Genomic DNA, 15,228 nt, shown 5'->3' with positions numbered 1-15,228 from the left:
GAGACTTAGTTCATAAATAAGGCAAAATACTTGATTATCAGGGTGATTTTGGATTGTATTAGCTGCGTAAGCTGCGTGCCACTCTTCAGGACTGTTAATGTTAATACCATAACAAGCATATATATCTTGCTGTTGTTTCAATCCGCTGTTAAGACAATATTGACAAGTTTCAATACAAAGTTGTCTGAATAAAGCATCGGCATATAGGTGATATTTGCCTTTCCAAAATGATTTTAAAATGATATTCTTATAGTCGTTACAGCCACCTTGCTGTTTTTCCTTTAGGGTTCTTGAACAGGAATTTCAGGAAAACATGGTTAGTCCTAAGAATAAATCGTTGAATAGCTTTTACTGCTGCCCTAGATAGTTTCTTTCTAGCTTGGAGAGTGATTTACTGAAATAAGCTTGCTGTAAAAGAATGGCTCCAATTCCAAACGCTTCTCCAGAAATTAAAGATCTTAACATTGGAGATATGCAAAATGCTCTTTAAAGTCCCTGAAACGCTACCTCACACATTTAGATATTATTTTGTCCTCGGTGAGCTGATGTAGTTGTTTTGAAAGGTTAGCAAAATTTCTTATAAATTTTGACTGACTTAGTTTAAGTAACTAACTTTTTAGGAAATCCAAAAGATAAAATTAAGACCAATGGAAAGTTCGGGATCAGTGAGATTTATTGTAATGATTGTAATGAGAAATGCATAGGGCAAACAAGAAAATCATTTATGTCATATTTAAAGAACATGTAGCTCATGTTGAAATATGAAAGAGTTGAAAAGTCAAGTTGGTTTGAACGTGTTTTAAAAAGTGGTCATTTTGTAGGAATAGATGATTTAAAATAAATAAAACTGGTTAATAGAAAATTAAGTGTATACGAAATTTATCAATATCAAAAATTATTGAAATTCTTTGATGTGCTTTGTTTATCTGAGCATTATCTCCAGTGATAATTCGATGCTGGTTTAAGTCATCACTTCACAGGACATTATCGTGCAAGATGTGCACCTTGATTTTCTTTAATAAGACGTCCAAATTTAATACTGATTCCTGGTCAAATTGGCAGAAGATTCTTCTCAAAGCTTTTATAAACATACAGGAAAAGATATGCATCAAGGAAGAGTTCAGCATTTTTCATGATTGCCACTACTTTCCTGGAAGAATTCCTTGACAATATAATTTACAGTTTTTTATAGACTGAATCAAAATAGTTTCTCCATCTTTTCCTCCAGTTGTAGCAGTAACCACCATCTCTAAGTTACCTGATATGGTAAAATGTTGTTAAGCCAATGAGTTTAGCTTTTTGAAATTCAATAATCAGGATTCTTTTTCCAGTCGCTGACTCAAGCATTAAATTGAGGTGAAATCCTACAGCGAGCTTCAATATTTACCTCCGCGATCGTATGTGAGTTGATCCTATATCCACCACCATCTCGGTATTAATTTCCCGGTACTACCGCGTTATCACAGCGGTTTTTTCTGGCTTCGAACAGATTCAAGTAGACACTCTATGCTTCTTTGCTGTCGAATTTTAGTGGCGTTACTTTTTTTATTTGCATTGTAGGATCGGGACAAAGAAGGGCACGCTCTACTCTCAAAAATATTTCTTGTATCTGTTTTAATACCTACCAAATTCTTCTTTATCTGTTATTTCTATACTTCTAGTTCTTCTCTTTACTCCTCAAACTTCTTTCATATCATTTCTCGGTCTCCATTTTGCCCTGACTGAATGCATTTCATCAATTGGACAGATATCCCACTTCTAACACCAATTGTAACGTAATGCAGGAGAACACTCCTTTCTGAAGCACACTTACTCCAGAAAAACGCTTTTATAGCAGAAACAGACTTTTTAATAATAACATCATAGACAAACCTCGTATTATGATAAATGACAAACGCGTATTTATCATAATTTGACATAATATGGTTTTATGCAGCTTTGCCAATCTCGGTAAAGTCCTGACATACAAGCCAATTGCTTTTGATGTTCTCAGGAAGGAAAATGCCGTTTTAAGGACTTAACCGAACTTAAGTCCTTCGGTATATGTGAAAACGTTTGAAACTAATGCGAAAAACGTTTTAAAAGCGACACCGAAAAACGAGAGCCGGGAATACTTTTAAAGGTGGAAAGGGCATTAGAAACGTGTTATTTAATCAAATAAGGATTACTGCGAAGCCGGAAGTTTGTCTATGTAGAGTGGAAAAGAGACGGGTGAGAAATATGGAGATTGGTTGGATACTTTGGGGATACTTTTCTTACATTTGTAATGGCGCATTATGTTTCTATGTAAGGTGCATTAAAGACTATATTATTAGGATCATATTGCACCCGATTCCTGACTTTGCGATATAAAGCATTGATATTTTTTGGATAATCTTGCTGTCCTAATATGGTGTTACCACTTCGTTGTAAAACCGGTAACGTCTTTCCTATTTTGAATATTTTATAAATGAAATTAAAAGATACTTATTGAAAAATCGCCATAACAAGTATTTTAACAAATAATCTTTGCTCTATTATTTTTTAATTTTGATGATGTATATAAATTAGATCAATGTGAAATTGGAATTGCTAAGGGTCAATTTAAAGTTATTTTAGCCTTTCTTGAGAAAATCGCAAATTGAACTTTAAGAGGCATCAACAAAAAATTGAGAAAATCGAGACAGTGAAAATCGGAAATGAAGGAAGTTTATTTCTACTTTTGCGTATAATGCTGCCATATTTTCCACCTATACGAAACTCGAAATAAATAAGTCTAAGCGAATACCATCGATGTGAACGAGAATAAACCACCTCAAAAAATTTACAGTATTTGCATTTGCCACACAGCGCATCTAAGAACTTCCTAGCCGTAAATTTATGGCGCATATAGTTAAAACATAGAGTTACAGGAATGTTCATTTATTCCTAGTGGTTGCCTTTTGCCCTCTTCTTTTCATTAAATCCCTTCTCCAGGGTCTTTTCTACCCTTAGTCAGGAGTTAATTATATTCACACTGGTAACTAGGCCGAATACATCGTGGAAGAATAGATGGAAATAAGAAAAAAAACTTGCTTTGAAATACATATACCAGACACAAATGCATAAAAGTTGATTTGAATTACCTGGTTGCTTAGACACGAAGAAAGAGAAACAGAGAGAGAGATTTTCATGTTCGTTGGGGACTAATCTTATTTCAAAACAAAAGTTTTGCCTTTTTCATGCTAAAGGCCAGAAGTTGATACAGACAGTAGGTAAACAGAAATCGAAATTAAAACCAAATAACGCTAATCATGTGGAAACTTATATATATCTTACTAATTTTAAATTCTAAACTACTTATTCCCTTGAATAACCTTTCCGATACAGTTTGTCGCGAAGCTCGGGAGTAACTGCATCGCAAAATATATACGTATTACATAAATATAGTAATAGTTATTATTAAATGGTCTACTAGAAGTTTTATGTTCTAATTTAGAATCAGGTTATATTAAAGAGGAATTTTTTTTTTCTGACCTTAGCTATCAAAATGTAGGTTTCGATAAAATTACGACTGAAATTTTAGATTTGAAAATAGAGTCACTGAGTATTTTTAAAAGCTTAACGATAGTTAAGTTGTATGTATAAATTAATATTTTTAAATAATATGTACACTAAAACCAAAATTACCTATATTACTTGTGTATTTTTTAAGTTATTCTAAAATATTTGACAGGCCCCTAAATCCATTCTAGTGTGTGTTTGTTCTAAATGTTTTTATACTAAATAAATGTTTTTATACTAGGCAGAAAAACCGTATGCAAACATGCAGTTGAAGTTTTTACATATTAATAATCCAGTTGACTAGCGATATTGACCGTATTGTGGAAATTCAGTGCTTATGATATTACTTTAAATTCTATAAAAAGAGGAAATGTCCAATATTTAGGATCTGTTACGATTGAATAAAAAAACAAAATCATTTTAAAAGTTTTATTATAAAAAAATTATAAAATAGAAACTAAAAATTAATTATGTACAGGTAGTTGTTTAAACAAAATTAATATATAATACAGAACCTTAAATAAAGAATTTATATATTTAGAAATGATCGACCACAAGTTGATCAGAATCTTCTTTCTTTGCTCAGAAAAGATGTCTCGGTCTGCAGTGCAAGTAATTTTAGTGACTGGATTCTCTTCTATTAAACTTCTGGATTCTGTTAAATGTACTCCAAAAGTAGATGATTTCTATTACGTTTACTGAGCTGATAGTAATAAAATTTGGCGAATGCTTAAAATCTACAAAGTTTAGTTTCTTTGATATATCGCACCCTCAATGTAAAAGTAACATATCTTAAAACTTCAAGTTTTGAGATATTGCAATTTAAAATTTTGGAAACGGATTAAATATGCTTAAAATCTATTGAAAACAATAAATCTTATTTTGCTAGATTTTAATATTTATACTCAAAATAAATATTCAAAAAGGTAGGTATTACGTCAAACAGATTATTTAGAATTTGAAATAAAGTTGGAGTAAGTACAGATATTTTTGAGATGTGGTGCTGTTTGTAATAACCTTAGCTGTGATAACCTAAGAAAACTAACATAAAAAAGGCAAATTGTCAAAAATTAAAAAAAAAAAGAAATAAACAAAATGTTTATTCAAGGTAATACAAATAACATTTTAGAAAGTAATACAGAACATCCCTTTGCGAAAAAAAAATACAAAATATAAATTTTTACTCACTAATAAGCTGGCGACAATTTGCCACTAAATTTTCTGTCAATTTTAGTTTTTCGTTTGCTTGATCTTAAAGAAACGTTATTTCGAACTTATATTTCGCTGTACGGAACATCATCTCCATATTCGTATTTAAAGAACAAACTATCAGGTATACCCTTATTTGTCATAATTACCTTTATATCGGTCCACTTAACCTTTATTTTATCAGTATCAGTGCTAAGATTTAAACCTATATCAGTAGATAATTTTTGAAGATCAATCCTTTTAACAAACGTTTTTTTTTTCAATGCATGAGTGCATACTATCGCCTTCATTTTGTGTATGACCTGTTACCAAAAATTTATGCGTTATTGATTGAATTTCGAGGAAACTGGTTGCATATAAATACAAACTAGCAATGTACTTATTTTTATTCTGCCCGGCGCAGTTGTCAGAATAAAAAGTAACATGTTTTTCTTGGCAGTTTCTTTCTAGGAATTGCAGAATACAACTTCCAATTTCATTTGCACCGCGCTTTGCAATATTGTCTGACCAAACGTAGCATGAACCCTCTTTGCTACCAATATTAAAAATTGTGAACTTGTATGTCGCCAATTTTTTTTTGTAATAAAAGTCTGAGACTTGAGAGCAAGGTGTGATAAGGACGGACTGTAAATCATAGACAGCTACAACTTTAGTTGAATCTTGTAAGGCATTTGACACATCTCTTTTTCTTGTCGAGCTTTATTTTTGTCATTAACGTGTTTGTCGTATTCACTTTGAAGCTGAACTTTTTCTTCAGAAGAATAATTGGCATTCCTTTCGCAGGTACTGCATTGGTCTTTTTTGGTTGGTGCCATCCAATATTGTATTCAAAGTTAAAGATTTGTTCATAAATGCACGGCTTGACAAAAGGTTTGTTTGCCTCTTCACATTCACGTTTATAGTCACGGTATAGCGTCGCAAGTATTAGACTTCCTTCTATAAAGGTTCTTGCTGTTGTCGCAAATAATGAGATTCTACTGTGGGCAATGACCCAATATGTTTTCTTACGCCGGATTTTAATGCAGGGTCCAGTTTTTTATGATTTCCGTGTATACCACGTAGATCACTGCTAACAATTTTTTTATCACTGGTTTTTTTAAGAGCCGTTCGAATGGTAGTATCACCAATGTTTAAAGTGCTCATAAAAAACTTCTTGCAAACTCGAATTTTTTCATTGTTAATGTCAAAATAATAGGCTTGTGTGCAGTTCTTTCTTTCACTATTTTCCTTTAAATATAGGTATTTAGGTTTAATGAGATCTGTATTAGCGCAAATAAATACATTTACATTTTTTAATATTTCCCGCCCTTTTTTCGGATGTGTTACTTTTTCATTTAGTAAATTATCGTCTTTTGGAGCAAACCCCATAAAAATCTCAGTTTTGATTTTTTTGAGATATGTTACTTTTCCATTGATAGTGCGATATATAGAATTGTGTTTTGTGCAATTTTAGACTGCATTTAAAACCGTAGAACTCGCATGCCTTACGATTTTCTTTTAAGCCCTTTTCCATGTGTATTTTTCATCTCTATAATTACCATTCTATAAAGTTTATAAAATACTTTCATATTATGATCATATATTTTAAAAGCAGACAGCATACTGGTAATTTAATGTCATTGGGCAAATATAATTTATTTAATGCATGTTCTTTTCCCTAGTGGCATATACATTGTAAATATTTATTAATATGGCTTTTAATAAGTTCACGATCCTTTTTTATAAGAACCACGTTTATATGACAACGGACCAAAATCATCCAATTGTGTTATTGTCAGCTTATCCAAAAGTTGTCGAAAAGAAACTTTCTACCCGTCTACATCTACCATCGTAGTGATTTAAAATTTTTTTTGCCCTGTAAAATTGTTAGCCCAGTAACTTGGCCAAGTGATTGGCCAATCTTACTTTAACAGTTCCTTTGGTACAGACAAATCCTCTTTTTATTATTAAGTTTACTTTTGCTTACTACATATTATTTCTTTTTATTGCTTCTTTTTTCTTCGTATTGGAAGTATCTAATTCCATATATTATTCGCTATTTTCGAGTAACGTATCTTAATATGAAAAAATCCTTAACAGTTATTTATTATATATTTTTATTATATATTATATAGTTTTTTTCCCTGTCGTGTGATTTTCAATATCTAAAACATAAAAAATTTATGAGATTTTTGATGAGATTTCTGATTCTAGTATCCGAGATCTTTCTGACTTTTCTCCTGTTGTGTAGTTTTTATTTTCTGGGACGTCAAGATTTTCTGGATCAACTTCAAAATCTAAAATTTCGCACTTTATTAAACTGGAGTCATTTAAACCATTTCTAGTTACTTGTTGTAATAGATGATTATTTTGCATAGCTTGTAATGCCATCCTTCTACCCCTGCATCCATGATAGAAGCACGAATAAAATAGTTGTCCAGAGAGACAAGCAAAGCACCTATTTCTTGCATAGAAACCACACGCGAGGCATGCATCAAATAAAAAAACAGATTCGTTCCTTGATACAAATACCGTACTGAAGGTACACTTTTGGCGAAAGCATACAAATGTGAGCTTTCCATGATATAAACACCGTATCTTTTATGGATACTGTCTTTATTTCAAGTATTATTGACATTTAAAGAAAAACTGTGTTTAAACTATTGAATTTACTAGATACGTGCAAATCTATAAGAATCAAAAATATAAGAACGTGCAAAATTACTATTTTTTATTTTTTTAAATTCAAAAATCGATTTTTTTTAATTACGTTGACGACAAATAGAAAAGCGCAGAATCCAAAAATATAAAAATCTTAATATCGATAAAAATCTTAGATACAGTATTTTTTACTAGGACGACAGAATATGTAAGGCTGTTTCCTACCTATATCAATATTTTTCGTAAAAAATAATGTTATTCTTAAATGCAACTTTTCTAATGATCAAATTATTCTGAAATATCTGTATTTTATAAAGTAATACGCTGTACTGCGTTAGCCTGCATTATGTATCTCAAAATTTGCGTAATGTACTGCATTCTAAGAGCGGATATAATTTTCGGTGGTCATTGAGCACGTTTGTCTTCCTTGCTAATCAACTCTTTAACAAATTTGAACTCTTCCTTTGCGTCTAATTTTTCAGTTCAAAAAACCCTTTCTAGTCCAACTTTTTTAAAGAAGGAATTAGAATCAAACATTTAATTAACCGAAAAACTGAAAATCTATTTCATCACAGTTTCCGATGCGAATATGTGGTATCCGACCGATTTAAATGAATCTAAAAGCCTAATCGAAACGTGGTTAAAGTCTTTCAAAACAAGTAAAAAAGCATTGGTCCCATTGAAATATTATGAATTTTGAATGGCTGTATAGTTTGGCATAGCTACGAACAATTTGCAGCTAATTTGCCATTCCAATGCACAGTAAAAAATTTGTAATCTAAATTCACTGTAACATGTCTGAAGTAGACACATAGTCATCTTGAGAAAGACACAATCTGGTTGTCGAGACGTCCGCTAATTTAATAAGTGTTTGGGTAAAAACTAATTGGCTAGTCCTTTTTTTCCGCTATCCTTTTTTTGCCTATTGTAGTGGTGCCGGACGATAAATTTCTCTACTAGTGGAATAATCTAAAGTGTTTATAATACTACTATCATAACGATTACATAACAAAACTACGATATATCTTTGTTTAAGCTTTCATATAAAAACTCTTTACACTGAGTGTAATATATCAAAAGAAAACTAAATATTTAAAAGTTTTTTTCAGATTTATGTGGGCGTGTGGAATCTAAACTGTATAAAGATTCCGAATATTTTATTTTTAGCTTTTGCAGTCAAAAGCCTAGGCTTGATATGAACACAAAACTATCTTGCCTCCATGCACCGATAAGTCACGTTTTACAATCCTCCTAATAAGCGATAATTTAATTCTATTTACTTTATTATCCGGGCTTATTAGTACCGCGATAACACCTGATTGAGGTACACGTTAGTTTTTTTTCACTCGAGCGTGAACACCAAAAATGACCGAAAATTTATGAATTTTTTTCTGAGCTGTGTCACTGACAGGTTTGTACCTTTTTTCTCTTATAGGTTAATGGTGTAGTGCTTCACGGACGGTGTCATCTCAACGCTTCCGCCATCATTAAAAGCTTAACAGGACCTGTTTTCAAAGTTATTGTTTTGAGGTAGGCTAATTATTATAACAATATGTAGAGTTCACGCATGCGCTCTTGTTGAAATAGTTGACAGAACTTGTAAGAGAATATACTTTTTGTATGACGTAATTGTTTTTTGACATCTGTCTGATGTTTCGGCACAAGACATTTGATCTATTTGTTAAAATTAAACAAGATTTTAATTTTGCCTACGAAACGAACTGCTTTAATAATATCTGACCCTATTTTCTATTGTAAATTGGCTTAATATTCTTAATAATACATAATTGTTAATAATTATTAAATTTCAAATACATTTTTTTATTAGGAAGGAAAAAATAGGTGCTTTGGTAAAAAAAATTGTAAAAATAATGCCATCTTCAAAGCCAATTGTATAGGAATATTCTACTTCCATAGGAGCCACATTAAACAAAGTTAAAAAAGTTAATTAAAAAAAATCTTTGATCAAATCATCACAAACATAATAAAACAATTACTGTCAAAATAGTAATTTGAAAATTACAAATTATGAAGATAGTTATAAGCTTATAAGCTATCCTATAAGATCATCTTTATTTTTACTCCAAAGTATAATAAAATAGGAGGTTTAATAAAAAAGTACTTTTGGCCATTATTTCAGATCTATTTTTGTACTTGCTTAATCAACCTATAATACTATTTATCAAATGCTGTACCAATACTACTAAAATAGATAGTAGAAAAAAGAAAATTAAGCCATGAAAGCCACTTGACTTAGGTAACGGTAAGTTAGTAAGGTACAAAATATTATACATAACATATATTAAATTTTTATATAAACTCTAAAAATATATAGAGATATTCTATATAATTTAACCTAAATTCGATATAACCAGAAATGCCGAAAAATTTCAAAATATTTTAGTTGTGTCCTCCAATGACACATTTATTGCTTTCTTATAATTCATTGGTGCAGTTCCCAGAGGACCATCCTGTTTATCATCAAATATATTCAAATCAGACGATCAACAACGTGACAAGCAAAATGGAAAAAGTAAAATAGGCGAGGAAAACGGCTTTACGAGTATAGAAATGTAAATTCTAAATATATATACTATCCTTTTTGTACTAGTATTTCTTTATCTAAAACTATGGATGTATGTAAGGAATGGATATTTTTCGCAATAATTTAAAAAAACACTAAAAATTAAGTGTTGAAGACTCTAACATAATACCAAATATGAAAGTATATCCTTATTTGTTTACAAGAAGTTTTTCTTTCGATTGGTGTAATCACTCTAGAGATTACACCGTTCAGTTTAAAAAAGTTATTTTTAGGTTAAATTTATGTTGGTCGTTTTCTGAAAAATATGAAGAAAAGAATTTAGGGTCCTGGAACGAGGCAAATTTGTGAATAAAATAAATTTAACATTGTTAGTGCAAGCGGGCAACTATCATATTGAACCAGGCTCAAACTGAGAATAATAATAATAAGAAAATTTATTTCAAAAAGTAGGTAAAAAATAAATACACATTTTGGATGCATAGATGCACAGTTAATTTTACCAATGATTTATGCTTGCATCTAAACAATAATAATATATGTAAATACATTAACACTGATACTACCAATGTCTAAAAAAAATACTATAAAAAACCGCCTATTAAGCATTAAACTAAGTTTTTCAAAACATTCTCCTAAATTTCACAACAATCAATTGTTTCCATTTCTGTTAATTTTTGGGCAAATTTTGTTGTTTAGATGTTGCGGCAGGGCATTATATATTTTGGGAACAGTAAACAGCAGACTTCTTGGAACTGGAAAAAATCCCACAGTAGGGATTTGCATCGACTGTTTCTGTATAGAGCTTATTACTGTAGACTCATTTAATGATTGACTAAGTTTTTCGTTATATAGCAATCTGATGACGGCTGTTATACAGGGTGTTTCAGAACTATGGGATCAAACTTCTAAGGGTTGTTCAGTGCAAGAGTAGAATCCATTTGAGTACCATACCATCACAACAATTGTTCAAAATGTCTTCCTCCAACCTCAAAACACCGATTTAAACGCCGCACATGATTTCGGCGGACTACACTAAAAATGTGATCCTCGTTTTGAATGATTTCAAATGCTGCTGTTATTCGTCCAATCAAGTCTAGCTCTGATTCTACTGAAGTTTCGTAGACTAACGACTTTACATGTCCCCACAAGAAAAACTCATTAGTTTATGAGTTTATTATTATATAGATATATAAGAGTTAAATCGGGTGACCTAGGAGGCCAAGAAATTGCTCCACCTTTGACAATCCAACGGTGCCCAAACCGCTGAGCCAAATACTCGCGTACTTGTACAGCAAAGTGAGCCGGCACTCCAGCATGCTGAAACCACATTTGCTGTCTAATGTTTAGTGGAACATTTTAAACAATTGTTGTTATGGTATCATGTACAAAAGGTAAAAATAAATGCAGCAGATCCTTTTTAGGTAATTAATGTTTTTTATAAATTTTAACGCGTCTTAGGGCCGTAGTGGCGTAGTGACGCATTTCACATGGGTTCCTATACTCAAATGGATTCTTCTGTTGCACTGAACAACCCCCAGAAAATTGATCCCATAGTTCTGAAACACCCTGTATAGAGCTTATAAATGTTGAGCACTTTAAAGTCTTGAAATAAGTTAATACTTTTGAATAAAATCATTTTCAACTGCGTTTTTCGTGTTATTTCAAGAGGTAAGTTAGAGCTGGTAGCTGCACCTCAAATACATATGCCGTAAGTGAGCACCGATTCACATTATGCTACTTGTTGATATACTTTACCTTAAAATATAGAATTTATGAATAAATTTGCATAGTCTATTGCAGACATATTCTATATGGCAGTCCTATTTTAAGTGATTGTCAAAATACACCAAGATATTTCATTTTGATCATTACACTAATTTTTGCATTACAATTACAGACCCTATTATCTCAATCATTTTCATGGATTTTAATTGATTCGATTAAAATCATGGGAGTCAGTGGGGAAGCCAGTTTTAGTCATAGCATAACATATAACATTTATTAACATTAAGAGATAGCAAACTGAAATCCAGGCACTTTTCAATAATATTATCTGTTCTGTTTTTGTGAAGAGTTTATTCCTTTTAATATTTATGTCTGTGATTCTGTCATCAGCCTAGCAAACCATAGTATCAAGAGGTAAAGCAGAAAATATGCATCAATATACAGTGTGAACAATAATATAGATCCCAAAACTGCCATATCTCACAAGGAATGGATGCTCAAGAAGTCAACAATCTTAACTTGCTGTATTCGGTTATTGAGATAATTTAAAAAATCTTTGGTGAGTTGGTTTTTGTTCGAACCTCTCCAGCAAGATGCGGTGTCACACAGTGTCAAAAGCCTTGAACATTGTGCTAGAAAAGTAGATATGTTCATCGAATTGTAAAAGTTATAAACAATTAAATATGAAATAAAGAAGATATTTCTGTCGATATTTTGGAAATTTCAAGAGCAGGAAATTTCCGATGAAAAACCCCTAAGGCAGTTATATTTAAGTACATTAATTTTAATCTAAGAACAGATAATGACTAACGGATGTCTAAAATTAAATAAGTCTAAAACTATAATCATACACGGTCTTTGAGTATTAAAACCCGTGAAAATGTGATTCATTGTGCTAACTTGTGGTTGAACGGAACATATTCTCCTACATCTATTATTAACGATTTTATCATTCCCTGTAAAAACACTACTTTCCTCGTTATGACAAGCCCTTGTTTTGGACCAAGTTGCAGTGTTGTATATAATAGTAATCTGTCATTATATAAAGCTTTCCATAAAAACAACATTGACCTAAGTCGAATACTTGAATGCAATTATGCTAATCATTTTGCTGATTTGGCTTGTATATTACATGGCCACATAAAAAATATTTTCTAAACCCACTATATAATTCTAAGCATCTAGAACTAATAGATCACCTAATTTTGTCGAAAGCGTGGGAACTGCGTCTGAGCGTGTGACTGGTTCTGACTCTTTTTTATAGTTGAAGCTCCCTTTCATTCAACTGCAATATCAAAATTAAAGCATTGTAGTGCATTTTTATTAAATATTCAATCCCTTCGGAATAAGGTGGATGAGCTTGAACTTCTACTTGCTAATTTTAATTTTCCTGACATTGTTATATTAATAAAACATTGGCTTAGACCTAATGAATGTTTTTGTATTGATGAGTATGTACTACTGTTAATTTATTATAGACAAAACTCTCTGCTGTTCTAATTAGGAGACATTTTCAAAACTTTTTCTGTACTGTTGATAAGTTTGGTGATGCCTCAGTTGAACGGGTTTTTGAGTGTTCGGTGTGTTTTTGTAAATTGTTTAATATGTACGTTATTTGTATATACCGCCCGCCCTCTGGGGATATCACTGTGTTTCTTGATAGGTTAGATTGTCTTCTGTCCCAGCTCCCTATTCACTCGCGTGTTATCTTGGCTGGAGATTTTAATATTAATTATTTAGAGGTTTCCTTACCGCAAAGAATTTCTCTTGATGGAATCTTCAAATCATTTGCACTTACCATGTATGTTAATGCACCCACTCCTATTTCGTCCTCTTCATCGACCACTATTGATTATTTCTGCAGTAATTTGGACGGTGTTACCTGTTCAGTGCACTCAGTGGATATATCGGATCACGAGGGGGTGTATGTCCAATTCCCTGATGACTTTAAAAACAAATCTGGCCGCCGCATTGGGATAGTGTTTAGTGGGAACAATTTGAATTTATTTTCTCAATGCATTTCGTCCGTTAACTGGAATACAATTCGGGCTGCTCCACAACCATTTTTTTCCTTTTATTATACATTACGTGATAAAATAAATATCTGCTTTCCCTTGGTTAGACTTAAATCCAAGAGACGAAAACCATGGATCACCGCGGGACTAAAAACATCTGCCCAAAATTTGCGATGCTTACCAGGACTTCGCAAATCCATTGACAATCAATTCATCAGGTCTTATTTTCAGGATTATCGGAAAATTTATAGGCATCTGATAAAAGTCAGAAAGGAACTGTATTACAATGAGCGCTAAGATTCGTCCGGTAACAGACAGAAGGAAAGTTGGTTAATCATTAACGAATGTAGGCAGTCTTCTCGTCGGCGGTTGGTTGAATCGGACTTGGGGCCCAATGATTTCAATGACTATTTTTTTAATATTGCTGAAAAGTTATTGGAAGCAGTTCCCAGTGACGGCTATCCATTGCAGTATCTTAATCGGAATGCTATCAACCAATCATTCTTTTTCCATCCTGTAGATGCCACTGAGGTCCTTGAAACAATTCAGTGCTTGAAGAATTATAGGTCTTCGGGTTCCGATGGTATCTCTTCACGTCTGCTGTCACTTGTACCTGCGAGCGCTTTAAGTATTTTGGTTTGGGCAATCAATCAGTCATTTCTTCAGGGCGAGCTCCCATCATGTTTAAAGGAAGCTATGATTATCCCTCTTCATAAGGGTGGCAGCTTTAACTTCCGTTCCATATCAATTTTGTCTACCCTCTCCAAGGTTCTTAAGAGGGTTGCAAAAAAGAGAATTGTCTCTTTTTTGACCAAATACAATGTGCTGTCCCCTAATCAGTATGGATTTCAGTCATCTAAGGGCACGCAGGATGCCATTTCCAGATTCTTGAAGAGTGTGTATCTATCTATGAACTCCAAGGAGGCTGCAGCAGCGGTGTTCTGTGATCTGTCCAAGGCCTTCGATTGTGTGGATCATGGAATACTGCTGTCAAAGCTTGATTTTTACGGATTTAGGGGAGTGGCTTTGGGTGGTTGAAGTCATACCTGTCTGGCCGCACCCAGAGGGTGGTTGCATCTGGTTTTTCATTAGGGATAGCACATCTTAAATGTGGTGTACCTCAAGGGTCAGTGTTAGGTCCTATTTTATTTCTATTATACGTTAATGACTTAAGCTCTCTGTCACTGCATGGACTAGTGGTTCAGTTTGCTGATGATACTACTATTCTGTGACATAACAAAAATCAAAAAGTAGTTTAATGTTGATAAGACTTTTGTTCTGGGCTTTAAGTGTAATGTAGATGGTTTTTTGTTTGATGAGCAGAGCCCACTACATGGTACGGATTATTGTCGATTTCTCGGCCTCTTCATTGATGAGAGTTTAAGGTTTGACAACCACATTTTGGGCCTCGCTGCTAAACTTTCTTCTGGTTGTTTTGCAGCCAGGCATGAGTTGGAGGGGGTTGTTTGCTCGTTCAGTTTATTTTGCCATAATAGACTCTCATATCCGTTATGAGTTGCCATTTTGGGGTTTGTGCTCAGAATTCAGAAAAAAGCATTAAGGTATCTGTGT

At 32.6% G+C, this 15,228-nt stretch overlaps 1 protein-coding gene across 3 annotated transcripts in view; it reads left to right on the top strand.

Annotated features, from left to right (window-relative positions):
- LOC126746900 (inaD-like protein) overlaps positions 1-15,228 on the top strand; it is a 226,928-nt gene that overhangs the window by 152,831 nt on the left and 58,869 nt on the right. For all 3 annotated transcript variants that reach the window (XM_050455323.1, XM_050455332.1, XM_050455314.1), the window contains exon 21: positions 8,807-8,901. In XM_050455323.1, the coding sequence (XP_050311280.1) occupies positions 8,807-8,901 (95 nt within the window). The remainder of the gene's footprint in view (positions 1-8,806; positions 8,902-15,228) is intronic.

The sequence above is a fragment of the Anthonomus grandis genome, chromosome 2 (assembly GCF_022605725.1).
Source record: "Anthonomus grandis grandis chromosome 2, icAntGran1.3, whole genome shotgun sequence".
Classification (NCBI taxonomy): domain Eukaryota; kingdom Metazoa; phylum Arthropoda; class Insecta; order Coleoptera; family Curculionidae; genus Anthonomus; species Anthonomus grandis.
Note: the sequence above shows the minus strand (reverse complement) of the source record. Positions and strands in the feature narration are given on the sequence as shown.